Source organism: Meles meles, chromosome 17 (genome assembly GCF_922984935.1).
Source record: "Meles meles chromosome 17, mMelMel3.1 paternal haplotype, whole genome shotgun sequence".
NCBI classification, from domain to species: domain Eukaryota; kingdom Metazoa; phylum Chordata; class Mammalia; order Carnivora; family Mustelidae; genus Meles; species Meles meles.
This window is the reverse complement of record NC_060082.1, coordinates 8,906,042-8,930,752: the sequence shown is the minus strand read 5'-3', so window position 1 is coordinate 8,930,752 and position 24,711 is coordinate 8,906,042. Positions and strand designations below refer to the sequence as shown.

Below are 24,711 nucleotides of genomic sequence, written 5' to 3'. Positions count from 1 at the left end.
TCTCCCTGCCTAACTCACCTTGGGTTTTTGTGTCCATAGCCTTATCCTGCTAGAGTCTCCATTTGGCGTATCTGACGCCACAACTCAGCCTGTTCTGATTCTACTTGTTGTTTGAGGTGTTCACTTAAGTCCTCATTTCTTTGGAGAACACGTCCTTGATGGCTTCCACTGGAAGTTTTCCGAGTCTCCTAGGGATTTCTGTAGCCCCTGTTATTGGTCTGCCCACATGAGACACAGAGAGCGCTGGGGGCATAGATGACCTTGGAGCTAGGTACAAGGTTTGCACTGACCCTTGAAGGCGGGGGAAGATTTGGGGTGGCTAAAGGAACAGAAGCCATGCCAGGTAGTTGGAGTGCAGGATGAGGCCATGCATTAAGAATGCACCAGGGTAGGGACGCCTGGGTGGCTCAATCAGTTGGGTGTCTGCCTTCAGCTCAGGTCATGATCCCAGGGTCGAGTCTCGAGTTGGGCTCCTTGCTCAGTGGGAAGCCTGCTTCTTCCTCTCCCTCTGCCTGCTGGTCCTCCTGCTTGTGCTCTCTCTTTTTTTGACATATAAATAAAAAAATAAGATCTTGAAAAAAAAAAAAAAGAATGCACCAGGGTCTTCACATTCCCACTTTTGTCTCACCTTCCAGCATCTTAACATTCTTTTCCCAGGAGCAAATAAAACGGGTGCATGGTTACCACACTGGGCAGCTCAGATGTAGGACATTTGCAGGAAGTTCTACTGGGCAGTACTGCTATAGACCAGGGGAGGTCTTCAGTGGGGCTGAAACCCAGAAGTCCGTCGGCCCAGGGGCAGTTCCCGCATTTGTCCCCCTGGTTTCCTGAACTCTGAGCTGGTGGTTTCTGGTGTGGGGCTGGAAATGCAGAGCTGTATAAACAGACCTTCGAGGAACCAGAGCTCAGTGGGGTGCTTCCAAGCAGGCTTGTTCTCAGCACGGGGCAGATAAAACCCTCTGGAGGCCATCTTCAAGTAAGGAGTCTGGACCCCGTCTCTTGCCCTCTTTAGTCTTGAAAGCTCCACAGGACGGAAGTGTGCTAAATGAGGTAATGGGAGTCCATGATGAGACAGGAATTAGGGGACCTCTGGGCAGCTCTTGGCGAGTGACTTAGCGGGGGGTGAGGTCATGAGCCCAGAGCCTAGAGGAGGCCACATGCTCGCGCTGTTGGGATCTCTCTGTTCTGTTCCTGGGCTTCGGGTCTGGTGCACAGAAAGGATGGTTCCTCCTCTGTGGATTCTTGGTGCCCGTCATATAGTCTCTGCCGTAGCTTTCAGAAACTCGTAAAAAGGTGAAGCCCATCGAGACAAAGCCAGCTTATGTAGATAACTGTGGATTGTTTTATGAACTGCTTTTAGAGACTTCTCCACTTGTTGCTGAAGGCTGGCGATGTGGGTTTTACAAACCCCATGTTTCAGGCTCAGAGAAGTTAACTAACTTGGCTGAAGTCCCACAGCTCATAAGTGGTAGAGCGGGGCCTGCCATTCAGGCCTTCCTATGCCCTTGCCACAAGAGTGTCACTGCCCCTTAAATATTAAAAAAGAAGAGAGACGTTTTAACGTACCTTCCACCTGCTTCCTATTGGTACGTGCTGGCACATGTGGGATCCCTTCCTAGCCTTCCTACGAAGACACTAATGATGTCTCCCAGCGCCATATGTAAGGCCTCCACGGTTTGCGTGTCGTGTGAGGAGCAGAGCTGAGCTGAGCCACTGTGCTCACACCTGAACCCGTTGCTCCATTATTCGTGATGGTAGCTTCACCTCTAGCCCGAGAACACTGTGAGAAGTGTGAATCTGAGACCGAGGAGCATCACTTGGAATATTATAGGGTCAGATATCAGTGCTGTGGTGTGGGGACGTTTCTACTTCAGCTCGGCTTCTCCTGTCATTAGATCTAGTAATCCAGAAGGGTCCAGACCTAGGCTCCTTCCAATACGACTTCCTGAGAAGTCTCCCCACAGCATCAAGGAGGCGTCCCCTGCTCCTGGTTAAGACCCGTGACCACTCCCCGTGTGCCCTAGAGGCCACGGGACCCCCACTTACGTTCTTGTGGGGTCACTCCAGCCCTTCTCCCTGCCTCTCACCTGCGTCCTGGTGGTTCCTCTCCTCCTACCTCATGTGTCCCAGCCACCATCGCAGAGTTACTGCGTTGAGACAAACCTTTGACCTGATATCCCCCTCCAGTCTTTCCATTTCTTTTTTTCCCCCAAAGATTTTATTAATTTTCTTTGACAGAGACAGAGAGCACAAGTTGGCAGAGCAGCAGCAGAGGGAGAGGAAGAAGCAGACTCCCAGTGAGCAAGGAGCCCGATCTGGGACTCGATCCCAGGACGCTGGATCATGACCTGAGCCGAAGGCAGATACTTAACTGACTGAGCTCCCCAGGCGCCCCTGTCATTCCATTTCTCTGTGCTTCTCATGAAAGTCTTTGAAAGAGCTTCTCCCTCCTGTGTCTCCATGCCCTTCCGTTCCACCCAGGCTTCCCGCAGCCATCCACCCGTGCTCACCTCTGTGTTGCCTAGCCCAGTGGGCAGCGTTCAGTCCTCATCTTGCTGGGTCTTGCCTGATGGATTTCGTCCCTCCCATTTCCTTGAGACACTCACTTCCCTTGGCTTCGCCTCCACTTCCCTGTTTGTTCTCCTCTCTCCCTGGTTACTTCTTCTCAGTCTCTGTCTTTTCTCACCTGGTGCGTTTCGGTAACTTCCTAACTGACTTTCCTCCTGCCCTTTCTCTCCCCATGGATAGTTTTCAAGTGGTAAGGATCCCATCAAACTTCATCCTGGGTATACAGCCAAAGGGATGGGAAACGGGTACTCCGATAAGTTCATGGACACACATGGTCATAGTAGCACCGTCCCCAAGAGCCAAAAGGCAGAGAGAGCCTGGACATCCATCATGGATGGATAAATAAAATGGCGTGGATAGTGGATAGTGGATAAATAAAATGGCAATATATCTATGTAATGGAATATCATTTAGTCATAAAAAGGAATGGAGTACTGGTGTACAACCACGACGTGGGTGATCTGGAAAACGTGGTGGGTAAAAAGAAGCCAGACACGAAAGGTCACACACCATGTGACTCCATTTACGTGCATTCTCTGGAATAAGTCTATCGATAGAGACACCAGCCTGTGTTGGCCCACGTTTGGGGGAGGGGAGAATGGCGGAGGAACTGTTTAATGTGGAAGGCGTTCTGCTGTGGCGTGATGGGAGTGCTTTGGAACCAGAGAGAACTGGTGGGTTTGTACAACATTGTGAATGTGAATACCCCTGAATTGTTCCCCTTTGAAATATCTGAGATATCTTTTAGCTCCATTAAAAAACAACATCATCCAGCATGCACTCATCTGCAAACACCTCCACTCTCATCCCGCTGTCGTCTGCAAGATCTCTGGCCTGTCCAGCACCCTGCCCCCCCATGAGGTCTCCAGCAGCAGTTCTCACCACATTTGCCTTCGCCCACTTTGCCCAGCCACCGTGGCCTCCGTGCTGTTTCCCAGCATGCCCAGCTGTGCTTCTGCCCCAGGGCCTCTGCACCTGCTGTTCTGTCTGCCTGGAATCTCTTCCAACAGGCAGTGGGGAGACACAGGCTGGTGTCTCTACCAATAGACTCCTTACCAGCTCCTTCGCATCTTTGCTCAAACATCAGCCCCTCCGTGAAAATTACAACTGGCCACCCCTGACACTTTCCATCCACTTTTATGCCTGCATTTTTGTTTGTTGCATTCATCTGACATTTTATTTGGTGCCATTTGTTTTCCATCAAAGGTAAACTCCAAGGGCTGGGAGTTTTGCCTGGTTTATTCACAGTTAGATGCCTAGCACCTGGAACCATGTCTCGAGACTAGCAGTTAGAACTAGTCACTTAATAAATACTCATTACAGTTACAGTATGAACAAAACCCTTCCATTCAGTGACCTATAATGCAGGTCTCCCAACTTTCTCTTTAATATTTGCTAGTTGGAAAGACTTATATCCCTTTGTGAGGGATGCTGCAAAATTCATACCTTTTTTCTCCCAAGCATGCCCGTAATGAGTTGGTCATGACCTCTGAGTGGCTTTCTGGTTGCTGAAAATGCATCATGGTCTTTGCCGAATCCTCGTTGTCTCTGCCTCTCTCATGACTGCAGTTTGGGGGGAAGAATATTTATCTTCATGGAAGTGCTGGCCTAGTTTTAGAGGTGTTCAGCCCCTGACTGTGGTCTAGATCGCAATATGTTCCAGTGACGTGACAGTCACCACACCGTATTCCAGCGTGCCTCTCTTGGCATGGTGGGAACGGGACATGCGGCTCCTTCCTCGCCATGCAGAAATGTGCCGGGCTCGAGGAGGGGCTCTGTTTGAATGCAGCATCGTTCTTGCCTTTGCCAGAGAAACTCCCTTCCTCCTGACAGACTGGGGCAGTGTCTGCAGGCCTTTCAAGAGGTAGCTTCCCAAAAGCCCCTTTGCCGATAGATCAAACCAGCCCGGGCCTCTGTGCCTAGTCACACAGTGATGAAAGCGGGCATTTCTCTTCACTCTGGCAAGAGGAGCCCCCTGCCTTCTATTTTGGCTTGGAGGAACAGGTCTCCAGCTTCCTCATTGTTCTTCAGATTGTCATGGGGAACCTGGAGGTCTCTGAGAAGTCGGGGGCTGGTGAGCTATGTATCAGCACCCTCTCTCTGGTCCCACCTTATAGATCTGAGAGCTCCCTGCCCTGAGCCGAAGAGACATTCCAGAAAGCTCACACTGTCTTCAGGACATGGTCTGGTCTGGAGACGCCCTAGCTCGTCCTTGTTCATTCCCGTGGTGGGGAGAGGTTGTTGTGAACTTTCTTTCTTTCTTTTTTTTTCTTTTTTTTAAAGATTTTATTTATTTATTTGACAGGCAGAGATCACAAGTAGGCAGAGAGGCAGGCAGAGAGAGAGGAGGTGAAGCAGGCTTCCTGGTTAGCAGAGAGCCCAATGTGGGGCTTGATCCCAGGACCCTGGGATCATGACCTGAGCCAAAGGCAGAGGCTTTAACCCACTAAACCAGCCAGGCTCCCCTCTTTCTTTTTTTTTTTTTTTTAAACTTCTGGCCGTAGTACACTATGAAACCAAACTGGATCCCCAGTCAAAGGGAGCGCATGCGTGTGCGTGTGTGTGTGTGTTGGGGCGAGGGGAAACGCACTCACATCTGTATACATAACTCAGCATTGTGATTTCAAACCAGGAATCCTGTTTCACAGAAATTTTTGTGGTTCCTCAGCTCTTCATGACTGTCCCCGTTCTCTAATCCCCTGAATGGAGCTGGATATGGGGAGCAGAGCCATATGAAAGGCATCCAAGATGAAAATTATATCCTAGCTTGCACATGAACGTTGTGGTCGGAGGTGGGGGTGTGCGCTGCCTGGCCTTGCATGCTTGCCACCATTCCTCCCGGACTTTGCATTTCTACCCAGTTCCTACTTGCTGGTTTCCACTCACATTCCAAGGTTGAGGCTCTCCTGGGTTAGACCCAGTCTGGATCACTGATCTCAGAGCCTGGACTTTCTTTAAAGAAGTGGCGGCCCAGTCTCTGGCCTTGCCTTTCTAGGAAAATATTTCAGTATAAGTTGATAACTTCGCTTGTCCAGTCTAACTTACGAGGAGTGTGGGTTGTCAATGATGGTGGTGTTGTTTTACAGTCACATAGAAGTTTTAATTTGCAAAATACAGTACCATCCTACCGTTTGATGAGGACAATGCTCAGAGCTAAGCTAGGCAGTGGTATAGTGGATCCTTGGTGGGTTTTAGCACTGACAGACTTGATTCGAATCCTGGCATTCGCAACTACTAGGTGTGTAAAGTTGAGCAAACTACTTAGGACTTCGTAAGCCTCTATTTTCTCATCTGCAAAATGGGAGTAAGTTTTGACAGGTGAGGGACATGATCTAATTTAGTTCCTAGTGAGATCACCTTGTATTGAAGCTGTATTGAAAATCCGCTTTGTGGGTGGCAAGAGGAAGAAGGTGGTCCCTTTGGGAGACTGTCAGGGTGATCCAGGGAAGATGTGGGAGCGGGGCCTGCAGTGAGAGCAGTGGGCATGACGTGAGACGTGATCAGATTCTGGTTATATTTTGATGGTGGAGCACAATGGCTTGTTGATGAAGGGATACGAGGTGTGCAGGGGGAGGAGTCAAAAATGATTCTGAGATGTTTGTCCTGAGCAACTAGGAAGGTGAAGGTGCCATCCGTCAACAGAAAAGGGGAGAGCGTGGTTCGTTGGAGCAGATATGAGTCAATAGGGGGAATGATGATCAAGAACTCTATTTTGGTTTTATTAAGATGGAGTTTTTGATTAGAGATCCAAGTGAAGAAACTGAGTAGGTAGTTGGATATACAAGTTAGATTTGGGAGGGAGCTCTGGGATAGAGATAGAAACTTCAGAGTCATTTAGCGCATACGTGATATTTAAAGCGATGAGACCAGATGAGCTCTCCAAGAGTAAGACTGGAGAAGGGGATGAAACCCTTCAAGGTTAGGGAGGGGGAGCAGAGGAGACCAGGGAGGAGTGGCTAGTGAGATAGGAAGAAAACCAGGAGAGTGGGGGATCCTGGACACCGAGTGGTCGCCATGTCAGATGCTGCTTATGGGCTCAGGGTAATGAGGACTGAGCAACATGGAGGTCATGGATGACCTTCCCAAGGAAGTTCTGTTGGAAGGACTCGGACAGCTGCCTGATTAGATTGGCCTCCAAGGAGAGCAGAAGGAGAGGACCTGGAGATAGAAAATGGAAGTGATTTCTTTTTGAATTTTTGTTTTACAAAGGCTCTCAAATAAATGGGGAAGTAGTTGGTAGAGAAAGTAGAATCAAAAGAAGGGTATTTTTTTTTTTCCCCAGTATGGGAGAAATGAGGGGAAATAAATGAGAAAATGGTTACAAAGAGGGAGAATATGTGATGTTGATTCTAAGTGTGAAGTGCTGAGTTCTAGTGCCGGGGTGAAGAAATCACCCTGGATAGGGCATGGGGCACACTACCTTGAATGGAAAGGGGATGTCCTGTATAGAGCTGTATCCTGACCACAGTGGGTTCATCAAAGAGTTTCATTTTTCTCACTTCAAAGAAGCCAAAAAGGGAAGTCCAAGGATGGTGCAACTGCTCAAGATTGTTTCACGGATCCAGGCTTTTCTCCTTTCAGGATATATCCTTAACATGTGGCTTTCACTTTCTAGGACCAAGAGGGCGGTTTTATCTCCAAGTGTTACATTTAATTCTAGGCAGAAATAAAGGAAAAGGTAAAGAGTGAAATGTATGTACCAGCTGAGTCTCATGTTATCAAAAGAATAATAGCTCTTCCAAAGCTTCCTGCCCTGTCCCCATCCCTAGCAGGATCCCATGTACTGCCTCCTAGGGCCACTCCGAACTGCCAGGGAGTCTGGTGGGTGAGATTTTTCCCCTGGGAAGCTGGCCGTTTAAATTTTGGTTGTAGGTGGCAGAATATGAAAGATTATTGTTTATTTCAGTTAAAAAATATTTTCTAATTGATCTTTTTATTTTTTTTTTAAGATTTTATTCATTTGACAGAGATCACAAGTAGGTAGAGAGGCAGGGAGAGAGAGAGGAAGGGAAGCAGGCTCCCTGCTGAGCAGAGAGCCCGATGTGGGGCTCGATCCCAGGACCCTGAGATCATGACCTGAGCCGAAGGCAGAGGTTTAACCCACTGAGCCACCCAGGTGCCCCTTTATTTTTTATTTTTTAAGAAAGATTTTTAGTTAACAGAGAGAGAGCACAAGCAGGGGGAGTGGGAGAGGGAGAAGTAGGCTCTCCGCTGAGCAGGGAGCCCGATGTGGAACTCGATCCCAGGACAATGGGATCATGACCTGAGCCAAAGGCAGACACTTAACCGACTGAGCCACCCAGATGCCCTTATTTTGTTGAAATTGTAGTGAAAAACACCTAACATGACATTTACCATCTCAAGCATTTTTAAGTGCACATTTCAGTGACATTAAGTATCTTGTGCTACCACTTAGCACTAACCATCCACAAAACTCTGCATGTTGCAATCCCGAAACTCCACACCCACTGAATGGCTCCCTGTTCCCTTCTTCCCCGAGCCCCTGGCCACCACCATTCCATTTTCCGTCTCTAGGAACTTGAGTCTTCCCGTTACCTCCTATAAGTAGAATCGTACTGTTTTTGTCCTTTTGTGATAGGCTTGTATCATTGAGCACAATATCCTCAATATATTTGCAGCATGTGCCAGGCTTTCCTTCCTTCCTTTTTTTTTTTTGAGGCTGAATAATAGTCCTTTCCAAAATACTCCAACGTAGCTGCCGCACTTTCTAAAATCTGGTCCTCTGTTGATGGGCACTTGGGTTTCCTTTATCTTTTGGCTGTTATCAGTCGTGCTGCTGTGAACGTGAGCGTACAAACACCTCTGTGAGTCCTTACTTCCAATTTACATATACCTAGAAGTAGCGTTGCTGGGTGGTATAGTAATTCTGTTTTTAATTTGTTGAGGAACTGTCATACTGTTTTCGTTGGCAGTTGCACCGGTTGGCAGCCTCCTGGGCACAGGGTTCCAGGTTCTCTACGCGCTTGCCAAGCTTGTTGTTTTCTGGTTTTTGTTTTGTTTTTGTTTTGATTGTAGCCATCCTAATGGGAATGGCGTCTTCTGGATTTTAATGGATTGGGAGGGAGTTGGGATGGATGGGAGAGAGTTGGGATGGAGGGAAGACAGTGAAAAGATTAAAAGGATCAAATACAAGACATAAGAACGGTCTTACTTCCACTAGGTGTCCAGATGTCACTGAAACCTTTCTGGAACTCTCCGGACACCTTGAGTCTAACTGGAAAGGAAGGCAACGTCATCTTATGGGACAGAGGTTGCATTGGAGGCTTGGGACACCTGGCTTTTGTACTCAAGGCTCCACCAGTATCGGACTTGGGGAGTCTCCGTACAGTGCTATTTACCTATTCTACCTCCTGTGTGAGGAGGATAATAGAATATGCCCCCCCACCTTACATCAGAGCTGAGCTGTTATGCAAGATCACACATGTTTGAAATCTGTGAACTAAAGGTGTTCTAGGACTTCAGATTACCCAGAGATATTATGTGTCCCTCACGTGGGAAGGGAAGGTCCCACATGGCAGCTCTTTATGACGTTTATGCCATGTAGATTTTGACTCAGATTCTTTGTCAGTGTTTGTCTTTTGCTGTCTCCCCTGGAAGACGGCATGATCCTCGAGAACAGGTGTTGTACACACAAGAACAGTAACAACGACAGTGTTTCGAACATTACCTTGTGTTACTTGCTGTGCTAGATGCTTTAGGAGCAGAATTGTTGGTCTTCAGAATATGTCTAGTTCCTAAGGCAGTACTGATGGTCTCCGTTGATTCAGTAGGGAGCTCTTGGGTTGTGAGAGTATGTCTTTTTTTTTCTTTCATCTGGATGTATGGCCCCGGGGTAGTCATGAAAAGTGGAGGTCACAAAAGCAAACAGAATTCATGGGGAGCTCGGTGTTGCCCCCTGCTGGGATCTCAGAATCTTTCCCATCAAAACATCATCAATAATGTCCTTGTCCTTCCTACTGTTATAACACACAAACTCTCTCTCTCTCTCTGTGGGTGTCTCTGTCGCTCGCTCGCTCACAGAGCCCAGGAAGCATACAGTCTTTGTAAGAATATACGTTGTATTGGCCACGTGCCATCAAGCCAAGCCAAAAATTGTGGAACAAAAGGAATCTGTGCCCGGAATATCAGCTAAAAATACCTCATTCCCTCCGCTCTGTTGTTTTCTGGGTATGGTTAGGAGTGTCCCAGGAGGCTAATGAGGATGAAGGGAAGGAAAACTGACAATTTTGAAAGGAAACCAAACCTTTAACTCCCTAAAAAGGAAACATATATTTTCTTTATGTCTGTTTTATGTTTCTTGCCATTTCTGCCTGTCCGTGTGACAATATGGAATGTCTAGAATATGAGTTGTGCCCCTTGGCTTGGATCGGTGGAATCCATGCCTTTACCACAGTCTTCTGCTCTGTGGTCGGACTCGTCGTCTGCTTTCCAGGTTTTGGGAAAGGGGGGGAGGGGGAAGGAAAAGAAAGAGCTGCTAATAAGCAGGACACGCACCGTCTCACACACACTTTCTACTTCTTCCAATGGTTCGGGTACTGGTGAAGAGCCAGGGAGACACATTTCCATTCTTGGTTGGGCCGATTGTAACTTCTTCCATTTCTGAGCCCTGACCAAGCCTCAACCTCTGGCTGGCCCTCTCGGTAATGTCCATGTTCTCTGTGATTTGGGGTAGGTCATCGATCTTTCCCTGGCTTTGGTGGCTTTCCATTTCTAAAATGAGGGAGGGGAGAGGTTGATCTCTTGGGGACTTGGCTCTGACAGGAGAGCAAGGCAAGGAGTAGGGTGTCACACAGTGATCAGTGGCCTTAGTAAGAAGCAGTCATCTGAGAACTGAAATGATAAGGGGCAAGGGTCTGTCCCAAATATTTGCCAGATAATGTCAGCATTAACCAAACAGCAACTGTTGGCCATGGTTGGCTAAACATGGAGCTGCTGACTTCCTGAACATATGCTGGTTTCAGGCAGTGGAGGTGGGTGTCGGTCGGCAGGAGTTGGCTGATGTCAATATTTACCTTGGGTTAGCGTGGACCATAGCCATAGTCGTCTGAATGAAATGCCACTTCCTCTCAACTATCTGCGCTTCCATTTTTGTCTGTTGGTCTGATCTCCAACAACGTATGAAAGGCTTGTTGAAGGTTTGATTTAATTTGTCGTAGTCCCAAAGAACAAAGCCTTGGGACACACGTGAAGCTCTATTTCTGGCTCAGTCGTCTGTCTTGAAATAAATGATCTTATCCAGATATTTCCATGGCAGATACGGTGACTTGATTTCAATAAGGGGAGTTAACCGTTGTTACTGACAGCAGCTGGCCTTGCCAGGTACTTCACATGCATTGTCTCATTTAATCTCCAGAGCATCTTGTAAGATAGTTACCATCTCACTTACAGATAAGGAGGCTGAGGCCCCAGGAGAGTCTAAGACTCACCCAAATTCTCAAGGGCAGAACCAAGATTTGCATCCGGGCGCTCTCGGACTCCCGAAGCCATGCTCTCGTCATTCTGTCGCGCTGGCTTGGGAACAGATGCCTCGTAAGGACAAGAAAAGTACTTAGTGCACCATGTCGAGGTAAAAGCTGCCCACGGCCCACAGTATTTTCGATGGGCGATGAGCCATGTGTGTTCCCCCTGCCGCTTCTCGGGGAGGCCAGCGTCTCACGGAGCCTCCGGGACGTGCAGGCATCATCCTTAGCGGTTCTCATCCCATTGTATGGTCCTCCTCTCTGCTCCCCAGGAGCCCCAAGGAGACAGAGACTCTGATTGGCTCTGCCTGCCACTTATTGTTTTCCATTTTCTCCCCACTGCAGAGTCTTGAGACTGTCTCCTATAGAAGATCCTGCCACTCCTATTGTCCTTGCAGACTTTCCCACCGCCCCAGGCCCACAGGCTCCGTGGCTTATTGTGGTGGTGTTGGCTCAGCCTCAAGGACAGAGACCTTCAGCCAGCTGACAAGGTTGCTCGTGTCACTGCTTCTAAGGCCACAAGCCATGCTTTTGCTTCCCCGTACTTGTGAATGCTCTTCTCTCACCACTTCTCCTTCAGTGTAGCCACATGGTCTCCCAGACTCCCAGCAGCAGATTTCCCCGACAGACAGTTTTGGCTTAGGGCCAATCCCCATCTCTGTGCCTGGATGACCTCAGTTACCAAGTCAACATGGCACTTAATGCGTGCTGCTATGCCGCCCCCTGGTGGAGAGGGTGGAAACTGAGCGAAAGCCCGATGACTGCCTTCCAGGGAAAGAGCTCCACAAAGACCCCTCTTGTGCTTTCTCAACCACAAGTTCATCTATTCCATTAGAGCTAGTTTTGGTCGCACCAGCAGCAAGGTAGCATGATATGTAGTTGCCAGCTGTCCAAGGCTAAAAGCAGCTCTGAGTGTGTGTGTGTGTGTGTGTGTGTGTGTGTGTGTGCAGCCAGTTGGCCTGCAATGAGAATTCGGGTTTTTCCACATACTTACTTGGTCTTCCAACTTTCCACTTAATTGTCTATGGCGTGGAGGCTTTGAGAAGCTCCCTTGGAGGTCTACAGGACTCTGGGTCAAGGTGAATGGAGATCTCAGTCTTTCCAAACACACTCTCTGTTCAGGAACGTTCTGCCATGTCCCAATGGGCGCTCTCTGAATATTCCTACTCAGTCCTCGGGAATCTCAGGGCCCTTGCCCTAGGATGGTTCTGGGTTTGCATGAGGCTGCCGTGTTTTGCAGTATCCCCGTGTATGAGACGTTGTGTCATCAGCTATCATGTGGATGTGGGGATGGCAGGGCATCTAGTATCTGGCGTCTGGAGGAGGGTGGGGCAGGGGTGGGAGAGATTGAAGAAAGCCATGGGAATGGGAGAAGAAGCCAGGTGTATTGAGAAGAGTATGAAGCCTCAGTCGACCTCTTGGTTTTTACTTTGATATCAAGAGCAAGAAGGCATTTCATCTAACCGTGCCAGGGCTGTTAGGGAAATCCAGACAGATCCTGTGTAGACCGGCTATGTACAAACCCTAGCTCGAGGCCATTTCAGCAGGTGGGAACTCAGTCCTTGGCTCCATGATCTTGTTAGGGCTGACCCCCAAGTTCACAGCCAGCACCACTGGAAAGTTGACCTCTGACATCTTGCATTATTCATGGCCTTGATCCTGAACTATCTCCCTATACTTCTTTATCTAATCCTGATTCTCCTGGTCTCTGATTCCTCATTTTTTTTTTTTTACTTATTTCTCTCTCATATTCATATTCAACTCTTTTTCTCCATCATCATCATCACCACCATGGTAATAATTACCATTTTGGGGGAGGATTTTCTACACACCAAGCACTATGCTAAGCAGAGTCAATGCATTGGTTCAATGAATTCTTCTTGGGACTCTATGAGAGATAAGTCCTTTTCTTATTCCCACTCTGTTAGGTAAACTGATGCCACGGTAGCGGGACCAAGACCATCTGGCTAATAAGTAGCAGAGTAGGGACTTGGACCCAAGTTTATTTCATTACATCATCTTGCCTCTTGGTCCTATTTCCACCACAGTCCGCCTCTGGCTGGGCTTTCCTGCGTCTTCCTGGGCCCAACCCCACTGAACTATATTTTTGTCTGTACCTTGAAAATAGTGACCCCCCCTCCCCCAGGCTCCCTTGTGAATGGGGTTCCAGCAAGAATTATCTTGTTTTGCCGTCATTTTGGAGTTCGTGTAAGATTCTTTCCATGGGGGTGTTGGGTCCTACGGGGTCTCCCAGATATTATTTGTTCCTGACCTAAATCCATGGAGAACAGACCCCTTTCACGCATCCCTTCAGGTGCTCTAAGGCCCTAGAGCTGAGTAGCCTGAAGGGACCAGCTTGGTTCCTAACCCTGCCTTTCTCTCACATGTGGGCGGCAGAGTCTCAGGACCCGGCCACGGGTCCCCCGACGTAGCCGTCTCAGCTGCTCCATCTTTTCCCTTATTTCTTTTGTAGAAACAGCGCTAGAGAGGCTCTCAGTGAGAAGCGGAAGAAGGAGTCTGTGAGTCAGACGCCTCAGTCTCTCTCCTGGGGGAGAGAAGCATCATGAGCAAAGCTGAGTGAGGTACTGAGTTCACAGGGTGGTTCTACTTACTCTCCCCTCACAAGTTCACTGAGGTGCCAGAGAGAAGGGTTACCACACCTGTTGGCTCCAAGTGCATATTTGATAGAGATTCATTCATTTTTTCCCCTCCTCCCTCCCACAAGCTCCTCTCCCTCTGAAGTAAAATAACGGGGAGGCTGGAACACGGTCTGAATATGAGGACCCCAGCATTCGGAACGGGGGTGGTTTTCCTCAGATCACACCACCGGCGCCAGAGCCACTGTGTCTGGTCCTTCAGCAGGTCCCGCCTTTCTGCCCTGACTCCTGTGCCGTGACTCCCAGGCTCCGTGCCTCCCTCCCGCCAGCCTTGGACGTGCTCCTGAGGACGTCCTCGGGCATCAGGTCTCCACGTCTGCTTCTTGCAATGCTCTCGTCTCCTTAGCCGCAGAATGGGATTCCCAACCCCGTGACAAAATCATGAATTATAAGAATGGGAACAAATTAAGAAATCACATAGCCCTAGTGAGTTTCGAGTGTGCCTTAGGGGCATACGGCTTTCTTCCTTCAGCATCTTTTCTAGAAAAATATCCAGAGGGATCCTTTTTAGAGCGAGTTGCTTGTAGCTGGAGTGTGCAGGTGTGTGTTTTGTGTGTTTGTGAGCACACACACGATCTCTTTGGGCCGACACGGTTCTGGAGAATGACCACAGCGTGGCCGTGTCACGCCGGCACACCTTCTGGAGACCTGGACTGGGGTAGCGGCGGCATGGGCTGTGCTGGTTGCCAGGTGTGGAGGGAGGAGGCATGAGGAATAGAGTCTCGCCCCCTCTGCAAGACAAGAAAGGGGAAGGAAGGGGGAAGGATGGTGGCTTTTCTGAGGCCCGTTGGTGAAGGAGGAGCCCTTGAGCCCTGGTTCCCCTGCTCCCGTCATAGACTTCTCTGCTCTGCCCTCTCCCCACCCCCCGCCCACCAGCACGGGGCAGGGGGGCTGCGGCTGGGTCGGCCTTCACTCCCAGTCCCCTGGTGTGGTAGTGGGGCATATGCTTTGTGTCAGGCCTGTGCTCTGTCCAGGTGGTACCCTTGGACTCGCCACCCCTGCCCCCCGGGGCAGGACCTCACTCCTGGGAGACGAAGTCACACGCCCTCGAAGCGGAGACAGGTGGGGAGATGGGCTCACACTGCTCTCCCAGGATAGGACTCGGGAAACTCCTAAGCATACGTTGCCACCTTGGGGGCCAAAAAATATCCCCAAAGATCAAAATGCAGAGGCAGGGCAAATCAGAAAGATGCAAGCACTTGCCACCCTGATAGATGACGAAGTCCCCCCCCCCCCACCCCACCCCTAATCCGGGTTCTCATCTCGTCCACACTGATCCCACAGCATTGGCATCATTATTGCCTTTTGTATCTGAGCAAACGGGAGCTGCAAAAGGTGAAGGGCTTGACTCCACGTCCTACTGCCGACCGCTTGCAAGCGTCCGAGCCTGCCGACTCGGGCTCTCCCACCAGAGCTGGAAGGTGTCCGTGTCGTAGCTCGGGGATCCCACGAGATGAGGTGGAAGCAGGGCCTTGAATGGAATTGAGGAGGAGGGCGTGGGAAAGTGCCAGCGGGAGGGGGGAGAAGGAGCTGGGGACAAGACCAAAGATTCCTGGACCCCTAAGCCAAGCTAAGACCAAGAGGCTCACCTCTTGTGCCCCTCTGGCTCGTTCCCTCCTGCAGACTGCAGATGTCAGGCCCTGTGGTCTTTGCTCAGAGCCCGCTGCCTGCAGGAGCCTGCAAGACGCCTGAGGCCAGGGCAGCCCGAGCCGTGGACCATGCCGAGGGCGTTCGCTAGAGGAAGGAGCGTGCTGACTGCGGCCTCAGTCTCTGGGATGGGCACTGCCCCGGGGGCTTTTCCATGAGCTAGAGGGCATTGTGCCCATTGTACAGGTGAGGAAATCTAATGCAAAGAGGAGATAAGGAACCATTTGAAGAATTTTGAGGGGCAGGAGAATTTATAATGGTAGGAAAATTGGGGACTTATGAGGTATGCCTAGAAGAGCTCAACCCTTCTGGAAACCTTGTCTAGCTTTTCAAGGGCACGGCCAGTCTGCCGGGCTCTGAACCCAGAGCAAGGTCTCATTAACATTCAGAAGGGGAAGGAAGCATGGGGGACGCCATCCAGGGCATTGGGAAGAGACAGGCTGTGTTTTAATTACGACCTGGACTTTTGAGCAAATCCTTTTCTCTGCTTGTCTGAGCCTTAGAGAAAACAACTTGTGGGAGGTGTGCTGTCGGCAGCTGGGTCCACAGTGGTACCCGTCCAGCTGTGTACACATCTGGCACACAGGTGGTGGACGGCCTGAGCCTCTTCTCCTTGAACTGCTCTGGGGTTAGGGAGGGTAACAAGAGTCAAGGTAGCGAGGTGAGGCCGACCTGGTCCTTACCCAGAGCGGGCGGGCTGGTGGGGAGAAGGGAGAGAGACGACAGGTCTGTGCCCCCCCTTCCCGTGACCGTTTCAGGACTGGAGCCCAGACAGCTCCCGCCACTTCCTCCAGCCGCTCCCGAGTCAACACGGTGGGCTTTCTTTGTAGGGCTCGCCCGACCCTCCCTTCTCCAACTTGGGGGAAATTTTAGGAGAGGGGCTGGAACTGGGAAGGGCGGGGGAAGGGGAGGGGATTAACAGGGTGGAAGTTAGACAAGTGCAGATGCCGCCACCTGGGGCCGCGGTCTCGAGTGCTTGTTGACTCCCTGGGTGCGTTTGCCTTGGGTCTGTTTAACAGTTCATTCCGGGGGAAGGGGAGGAGAAGGAGGGCTTCGGGAACAAAGGGCCTTTGACCAGCTCCTGGAAAAGCATTGATTAGTTTGCTCAGGTTGGCAAACAGTGACTGGGGACCAGGGGCCGGGGATGAACTGGGTGATTTTTCTGCACGAGGCATGGCACCTAGCATGGGGGCAGGAAGGAAAGGGAAATGTCCAGGGGATGGTGCGCCCTGAGGTTGGCTCTGGAGAGCACAACCTCACTGGGCAGCTGGAGGAAGGGGAAAGGAAAAGGCAGGGCTGCTGGTGTCTGGGGTCATGGTTCAGAGCTGTTGCGTACCTTGTTGGGGGTGAAAGAGCCACACCAGCCCCTTGGAAGTTGGGGGCAGAGGGCAGGAGTATCAGGATAGGATAGTTCTCAGGTGCTCCTGATGGCCAGGTGGGTGGGGGAGGGGCCGGTGTGGGGGCTCCAGGCCTGGGTTGAGAGAGAGAGAACGCAAGCTAACCCATTCCTGATCCTGAGCTGGGCTGGAATCACCTGCCGGCTGGCCTCTGTCCTGGCAGGCTGTTTTTGTGGGAAGCCGCTTCATTCTCTCCTCCAGCCTGGGCTTCCTTCGCCCAAGGACTTCGAATGGCTTCCATTTTCCTTTGGCCAACCCGTGTGCAGCCCCTCCTTGGGCGCCCCTCCTTCCCTTCCTCTTCACCCTCAGTACTGTTCCCTTCCTCCAGGAAGCCTCCAAGATAAACACGCTGGGAGTCACGAGCTAGGACGGCCGTAGAGCTGGGAAGTGATTCTGTTCTCAACACACACTGGCTTGATGCCTTCCTATTTTGCACTGACCAGACACTGTAGTGTTGTTATATCCCGTTTCCCACAGGTAAGTCTCTGTGGGCAGACGTTACTTGTGTTTTGTTTGTCTGTCTGTGGTTTCTCTCACCGGCCTGTGAGCTCCCAGGGGCTGGGGACTTGGTTTTGGACAATTTTGTGCCTACAACAGTGCCTGACACCGAGAGGACATATATACTCATCCATATAGCCTTGTTTACGCATGTGAATGTCACCGGCGGTGGCTTCTCCCCTCCCGGTGCCCGGGATGGGCTTCCCGATGAACCAATGAGTGGGAAGAAGAGTAGACCCGTAAGTGAACGGGCGAGCGAGCCTTTGAGATGGGGTTGGCCATGCTTCGGCCATGATGGCGTCTGGCCCGTCGATGAGAAAGTGCTCTTCGTTATTCTGCCTCCTCGGCCCCCAGCAGCCTGGGGCTCATTAGCAAAGCCTGAGTCCGCTTGTGTCTGTCTTTGAGAAGAGAGGAGGGGTGAGGAGCTTTCCGTACTCTGGCCATCGCCCCCTGCCGCCATCCTTGCCCTACACCGTCTGAACGGCCCGTGTCTGTTGACCCCTCTGGTGTGTGAAGACAAACAGAGAGAGAGAGTGTGTGTGTTGAAGACTTTATTTATTTATTTGTCAGAGAGCACAAGCAGGGGGAGTGGCAGAGGGAGAGGGAGAAGCAGACTCCCTGCTGAACAGCGGGGCCAAGCAGGGCTCGAAACAGGGGGATCATGACCTGAGCTGGAGGCAGATGCTTAACCGACTGAGCCACCCAAGCATCCTTAGAGAGTGGGTTTTTGTTTGTTTATGCTTTTGTTTTTTTTTTAATGTTTTTTGTTTTTTGTTTTTTTTTAAATTTTACTTATTTATTTGACAGAGAGAGAGATAGATCACAGGTAGGCAGGGAGGCAGAGAGAGGAGGAAGCAGGATCTCCGAGGAGCAGAGAGCCCGATGTGGGGCTCGATCCCAGGACCCTGGGATCATGACCTGAGCCGAAGGCAGAGGCTTTAACCCACTGAGCCACCCAGGCGCCCCGCTTTTGTTTTTTTTTAAAGATTTTATTTATTTGACAGACAGAGATCACAAGTAGGCAGAGAGGCAGGCAGAGAGAGAGGAGGAAGCAGGCTCCCCTCTGAGCAGAGAGCCCGATGCGGGGCTGGATCCCAGGACCCCGGGACCAAGACCTGAGCCGAAAGCAGAGGCTTTAACCCACTAAGCCACACAGGCGCCCCCTAAGAGAGTGGTTTTGGGAGAGATTCTTTTCTGCCTGTTGTGCTACTACTGAAAGGAAACAAACAAACAAACAACCTATTTGTTTTGGAGACATAATAAAATGACTGCTATCAGGAGTGAATCTCAGAGATAGTTTTAGGGTGTATAGTCTCTGTGCTTATGCCAAAGGGGTTGCCAGAGGCAGTTATGTTATCGTGAGGCAATTTAAAAAAAAAGAAATAGATCTTTAAATTGTCGTCCGGCACAAACTAGCCTAAACTATTACTGATCTGGGTTGGGGAGGAGGGTCAAGGAGAAGACTCACTTTTATTGGGACCTACTGTGTGGCAGCCCCTATGTGAGGCTCTTTACACATGTTATTTGAGGAGAACAAGCTAGATCCATGGGTCAAGTGAAATCAACCTTTACTGAGCGCCCACCGTGCACAAGAGGTTGTGGGTTATAGAATTTTCCCGTCTTCTTGCAATATAGGCTTTGACGGGAGAAGTTCCAAGCACGGGAGAAGTGAAAGGATAAGACGAGATTAAGATGTTTCAAGTCAGCAGGAGGGAGCAGTCCCCCTAGGGTTTCTGGAGCTGGGAGAGGTGGTCTGGCCTAACACTTCGCAACATCCGGAGGACAGAGGTGCAGGTGGCCTCTGGATCTCGCTGCTTTGTTCATCTTTTTTTTTTTTTTTTTTTGAAGACTTTATTTATTCATTTGAGAGATAAAGAGAGAGAGTTAGTATGAGTGGGGGCATGGGAGCAGGAGAGGATCTCAGGCAGACTCTGTGCTCAGTGTGAAGCCCAACGCTGGGCTGGATCTCACAACCCTCAGATCACGACCTGAGCCAAAACCAAGAGTTAGATACTTAACCGACAGAGCCACCAGGTGCCACGTGTTTGGTATCTTGAAACCCCTCTAGGAGGCTCCTGAATGAGCAGCCCAGACAGATCACACAAAGGTGTTTGAAGGAGGGGCCATTGCTTCAGACCAAGGCAGGGCAGGTCGGGGCAGGATTCAAGAAGCTGGGAGCTGTTGTGTCCTGAAGGGTGGGTGGGATTCGGCCAGATTAAACGGAAGAACCCACCTCCCAGGAGGGAAGGATGGGCCTCCCAGGAGGGCAGAATAGCCTTGATGGGCCCAGCCACAGGAAATCAGAAACAAGGGCAGGTGCGGGGCCATCACCATCACCGCCAGCTCAGACCTCCAGGAGCCTGGGAGCCAAGCCCCCACGCTCCCCGTACCCACGCTGCGGCTTCTGTCCCCACCTCTCTGGTTCCCTGCTGCCACCCACTAGTGCTGGCCCTTGTCACTGGCAGCGGCACCTGGCCCCTCCCTCGTCTCTCTGTCTCCATTTCCACTCTACCCATCATGCTAAGAATTCCTTTGCCTCAACAGGGCTCTTATCACGTTAAAAATTGTTCAGAGACTCCCCATCGCTTGCCAGTGATGTCCAGCCTGAGCGTGTGAGCGGTTGCAATGGGCCTCCCCTGGTCCCCTTCCGGAGGCACCCCTCCTCCGGCTCTGAGCCCCCTGGGCTTCACACGGGCTGTTCCCTGTGCCTGGGATCCCTTCCTCCCACCCTGTTCATGCCATCAGCCTGCTCGCCTGTCTTTCCTTTGGGGGAGATTTCCGGACCTCATGACAAAATGCAAATTGCCCTCTGCACCCCCCGTTTGTTCTGCGCCCCAAGGCATTACTTGGATGAGCTGTTAGCCTGAGCTCATTTACGAAAGGCGTTTTCTTTTACTCACCTTGGCATCCACTAGGGAAACGGGCTCCCTCTACGTGGTTTGTTGGAAATAACCGAAGTAAAGTGAGAAGTGCCGAGAGGGAGGCGGAATCCGTCGAATGCCAGCACGGGAAGCTGGGATTGCAGTTTCTCTCTCAGAAACCAGATGACGCATCAGAACGCCCCGGCCAGCTTGCTAGAGGCACATTCTGGCCCCCCCTTTTGTATACTGATAGGAGGAGATGTGGATGTTTGCGGTCCTGTGATTTGGTTTCAACAATAAGCTTCCCCAGGGATTCCGGGCAGCCTCCCAGCACCCGGGTACAAACCTCCGTTTGGGAAACACGGTGTCCTACACGCACACGGGTCACACCCTGGGCTCCGACTGCTCCCAGCGCCTCTGCCCCTGCTTTTCTTAAGCCTCAGTGAGGAACTCTCCGACCCCTTCGGTTCCACCCCGTCGGGGAACACGTCACCCAGATTTCCGGGGTGTTCCATTCCGACCGTCTTGACCCCACTTCTTGGAGTCTCTTTTGCGGGTGGCCGGAGGGCAGCTGGGCCCAATCAGACTTGTCTCAATGACCTTGCTTCCCTTTCTCCCCTGCCGCCAGGTTGTTCGCGGTCAAATGTGGGGGCTGCTTCGAGGCGATCACGCCCAATGAGTTCGTCATGCGGGCCCAGAAGAGCGTGTACCACCTGAGCTGTTTCTGCTGCTGTGTTTGTGAGCGGCAGCTCCAGAAGGGCGACGAGTTTGTCCTGAAGGAGGGGCAGCTGCTCTGCAAAGGGGACTATGAGAAGGAGCGGGAGCTGCTCAGCCTGGTGAGCCCAGCCGCGTCAGACTCAGGTGAGTGCCGCGCGGAGGGCAGGGGGATTTTGGGGGGGTTGTGGGACGGTGGGGTGAGCTCATGGTCTGCACCGCTCTCTCCGCAGAAGCCCAGACACAGGGGCAGCCCAGCCCCGTGGCAGAGCAGCTGTGTGCATCCCAGGCACTGTCTTTGTGAGGCTGGAGGGATGTCTTATTGGTCAGGGGTGGTTGTGAGGACGCCGTGTAACATGTGACCTCCAAATTCCGTGGTGCACGAGTGGGAGCACGTGTGTTCACAGGCTAATAGGACGGACCCTGCGCCAGGTTTCGGGTCTGCAAGTCGCCTAGGATCTGCTGAGCTGAGCTCCGGGCTGCACAGCAGGCTCGGGTCTGCTCGGCATGGTTCGCGCCAGGATACCGGCTTGAGACACAGCAGCCATAGGGCAGGGTCTTCTCTTGGCGGTGACAGAGGGGACGAAGGCATGCCCAACCTTACGAGTGCATTTCAAGCCTCTGTTCCTGTCACGTGGGCTAACAGTCCACTGGCTAAAGCAAGTTAAAAGCAGAAACCCAAAGCTCGAGGAAGGGAGGTATACCACACGCCCCACAAGGCCCTGCTAGGGGGTAGATACGTGATACTATTAAAGGGGAAGGAGGCGTGGGAACCAGTCTTCGGTCTGTTTCTCCATCTGTCATGTGGGAAGGCTGGAACCTCCCTGAGGCCCGGCGGGTGGCGGGGAGAAAGGAGCCGGAAGGTACTTGTACCACCCAGCTGGCCCCACCCTTCCTGCCTTAGAGCGGGGGGGAGAGAGGGGATGGGGAGCTCCAGCGACCGCACAGAGCGGGTTTCGGAAGGCCAGAGAGATTGAATTAAGTGTCCAGCTTGAGCATGTGACTGTCCCCACCGTGTCGCGTTTGTCTGGCTTCGCCCCTCCCTTCTCCCGATCCCTGAGAGCCACGTGGCCTTCCTGACTCTTGCCGCTGCCAGTGCCCGGAACGTGGCCGTAACCTCCTGCTGCCCACCTCTTCGGCCGCTCGGGGAGCCTCTGAGACCTCCTGCTCTTCCTCGGCCTGGCTGGACCCCAGCCCATCAGCGTCCCCCACTCAGCTCCGGGCGTTAAACTCTCATTCCCCCTGTGCACCTCTCCCGGACTCTGGGGTCCCGCCGGCATGTTCTTTCAGCCTCGGTCTCCGGGCTCTTGGCCCAGGGATGAGTCCTCCTCCTGGGCCACCCACCCCACTTTATTGCAGTTGCTTCTCTTGCCAAGCGCTAAGCCCCGAGAGGGACGGCATGTGTCTCTTTCGCCACCATGTCCCCGGGGCTTAGCACAGGCCTGGAACACTCAGGGTGCTTGGTAAACTCTTACAGGAGAGAGTAAACTCTTGAAACAAAAGCACTGTGGCAAGACGCTCGCATCCAGGGACTTCGGGGACAGGTGGGGTGGGGCCACCCCTATCCCCCCAGCCCCCTCCACTGGCTGGCTGCACGGCTTAGAGCCATGTGACTGCGGACAGCTTCCAGAACCTCTCTAAGCCTCAGTTTCCATAACTGTAAAGTCAAGAAGGTTATGCCTCCCTGACAGTTTTATCGGGGGGAATAAGAGAGAGAGAACGCGTGCTGAAGCCTGGCACGCACTCTAGGCCGGTGGGGACGCACTCCTGCCAGCGGCGGAAATTCGCAGGTGGCCCCTTTGTTTCCCTGACCTCCCCGCTGGTTCTTCTTGCCTAACTCTGCTTGTCAGCGGACCCCTGGACAATCCCAACTCCGCCTGTCTTCAGGTTTTCCTGGTTCAGAAGCGGTTTCTCCTTTTCAGGAACACTGCCCCTGCTATTGTCACTTCGGGAATATGCTGCTGGGGTAATCGGGCTCCTTCTGAACCGAACTTCACAGCCTCCACTCCGTATAAGAAGGTCAGCTCAGCCTGGATTCCCTCTTTAGGTGTCCCCAGCCATTGAGTCCTCCTTCCCGGAATATTGCAAAATCTTCAAATTCCCAAAGGGCTTAGGTGCTATGGTGATCAAAATGCCAGTGTGACTTTGAAAAGATAGGCACACCCAGAGGGACATGCCATTCTTTCTCTTATGGAAAGACGTGCTGTGGTCTAGCCCTTGTTGGCACGATTGTGTGAGGCTTGACTATGAAGTTATACGGTTGGCCCTGTGTTAAAGATGCCCAGATTTTAATTGACTACAGAGTTAGGGTGAGGCATGAATGTACCATACCCCACGTCCCACCCCCTGTGCAAAGACAACAACAACAACAAAAAGCTGGATCTGAGCAGCATTAATAGAAATAAAATTTTCAGAGCTCAGGAACTGCGAGGTGCTCCCTTTTCTGACCCCGTTTTGAGCAACACGTTCGGTTGTGAGCATTTTCTCTTGAGGCTGCTGCAGACACAGTAGAGCTTTCTGGCTCATTTATACGCACATTCATTCGGCTGACGTACCTTGAGTGCTCGCTTTACACCAGGGATGGAGTCAGCATGGGAATGACGAGAAATGATGTGGGGGTGGGGAGTCTCTAAATCATGTCAGATGAAGGAAGTACAGCTTTTTAGGCTAGAAAAGTAAAGACGACATGAGGACATAACTGTCATCTTGGCAGGGTTGGATCGGACCTATTTCTAACTTCAGAGGGCAGACTTGGAATTCATTCAATTATTTAACAAAATCACTGAGTATTTACATTGCAGATAGGAAGGTAAAGGCCAGCAATTCGGACTCAACATGGGGAGTGTTAGAATGTCATCTTAATTATTAGAGCTAACGAAGAGTAAATCTACTGAAGAGGTGGGTGGTCCACTTGTTGAAACTAATATTGGCATGATGGGGGAGGAGAATGGTTCGAGAAGACACCGTTGTCCCTTTCGACTTGAAAAATCTATCCTTGGTTAATAGCTTTAAGCAGAATGATATTAGAGTTTCAGTTGGAACCAAGTACAAGTTCTGTACCACTCATTTCATCAATTACTTAAATATTGCCTGTGTGACATCATAAAATGTCATGGGCCAAATCCTGTCTTACTAACGGGAGGATAAGCTTCTAAGAAGCAGGGTTGTAGGTTTTCATTCCTTTGTTCCCTCAGCAAAGCTTAGCCTGATGCCAGGAGGAAGTGATCAATAAGTACTTAATGAGCAGAATTAAATCTTCGAGGAAAGGAGTCCTCCCTGTGTGGGGGGGCTTACAGAAAGCAAACAATTTTAGGACGCATCCCAGCACAAACACAATTTCGCCTCTTCTATCTGTCCTGGGTGCTCTCCATATCCTAGGTACTTGGTAAATATTTGCTGAGTGAATGATTGAATGGGCCGTCATCTTTACGGTTTTCATCAATGACTTAGATGAAGACACGGATGTCAGGTTGCTTGGATTTGCTGATGACACGAAGCTGGCAGGGAAGGCGGGTGGGGCAGTTAAGATTCTCCAGGTTCAAGAAGATCTTGACAAGCTCCCGGAATACCACAAAGTCAGCAAGATGAAATGGAGCCACTGGCTTCCGAAATCCAATAGTGATGACGTGGTACGGGGCCTGTCGGGGCGGAATTCTGCATGGGGTTTCCTTGGGCACAGGGTCGGTGGGAGCCACGAGGAATTGTGTGTTAATACAACTGTAATGTCCCTGATATGCAACTGTTGCTCCAGCTTTGTATGGCTTAGTGGACATTTAGGTCTTGGTCTCATTTTAAGTAATGCATTTTATTTTATTTTATTTTTAAAGATTTATTTATTTGACAGAGAGATCACAAGTAGGCAGAGAGGCAGGCAGAGAGAGAGAGAGCG

General features: G+C 51.1%; 1 protein-coding gene across 1 annotated transcript in view; it reads left to right on the top strand.

Moving 5' to 3' along the window:
* LMX1A (LIM homeobox transcription factor 1 alpha) overlaps positions 1 to 24,711 on the top strand; it is a 160,768-nt gene that overhangs the window by 88,063 nt on the left and 47,994 nt on the right. Inside the window, exon 4 of the mRNA XM_045983187.1 lies at positions 20,737 to 20,969. Coding sequence (XP_045839143.1) covers positions 20,737 to 20,969 — 233 coding nt within the window. The remainder of the gene's footprint in view (positions 1 to 20,736; positions 20,970 to 24,711) is intronic.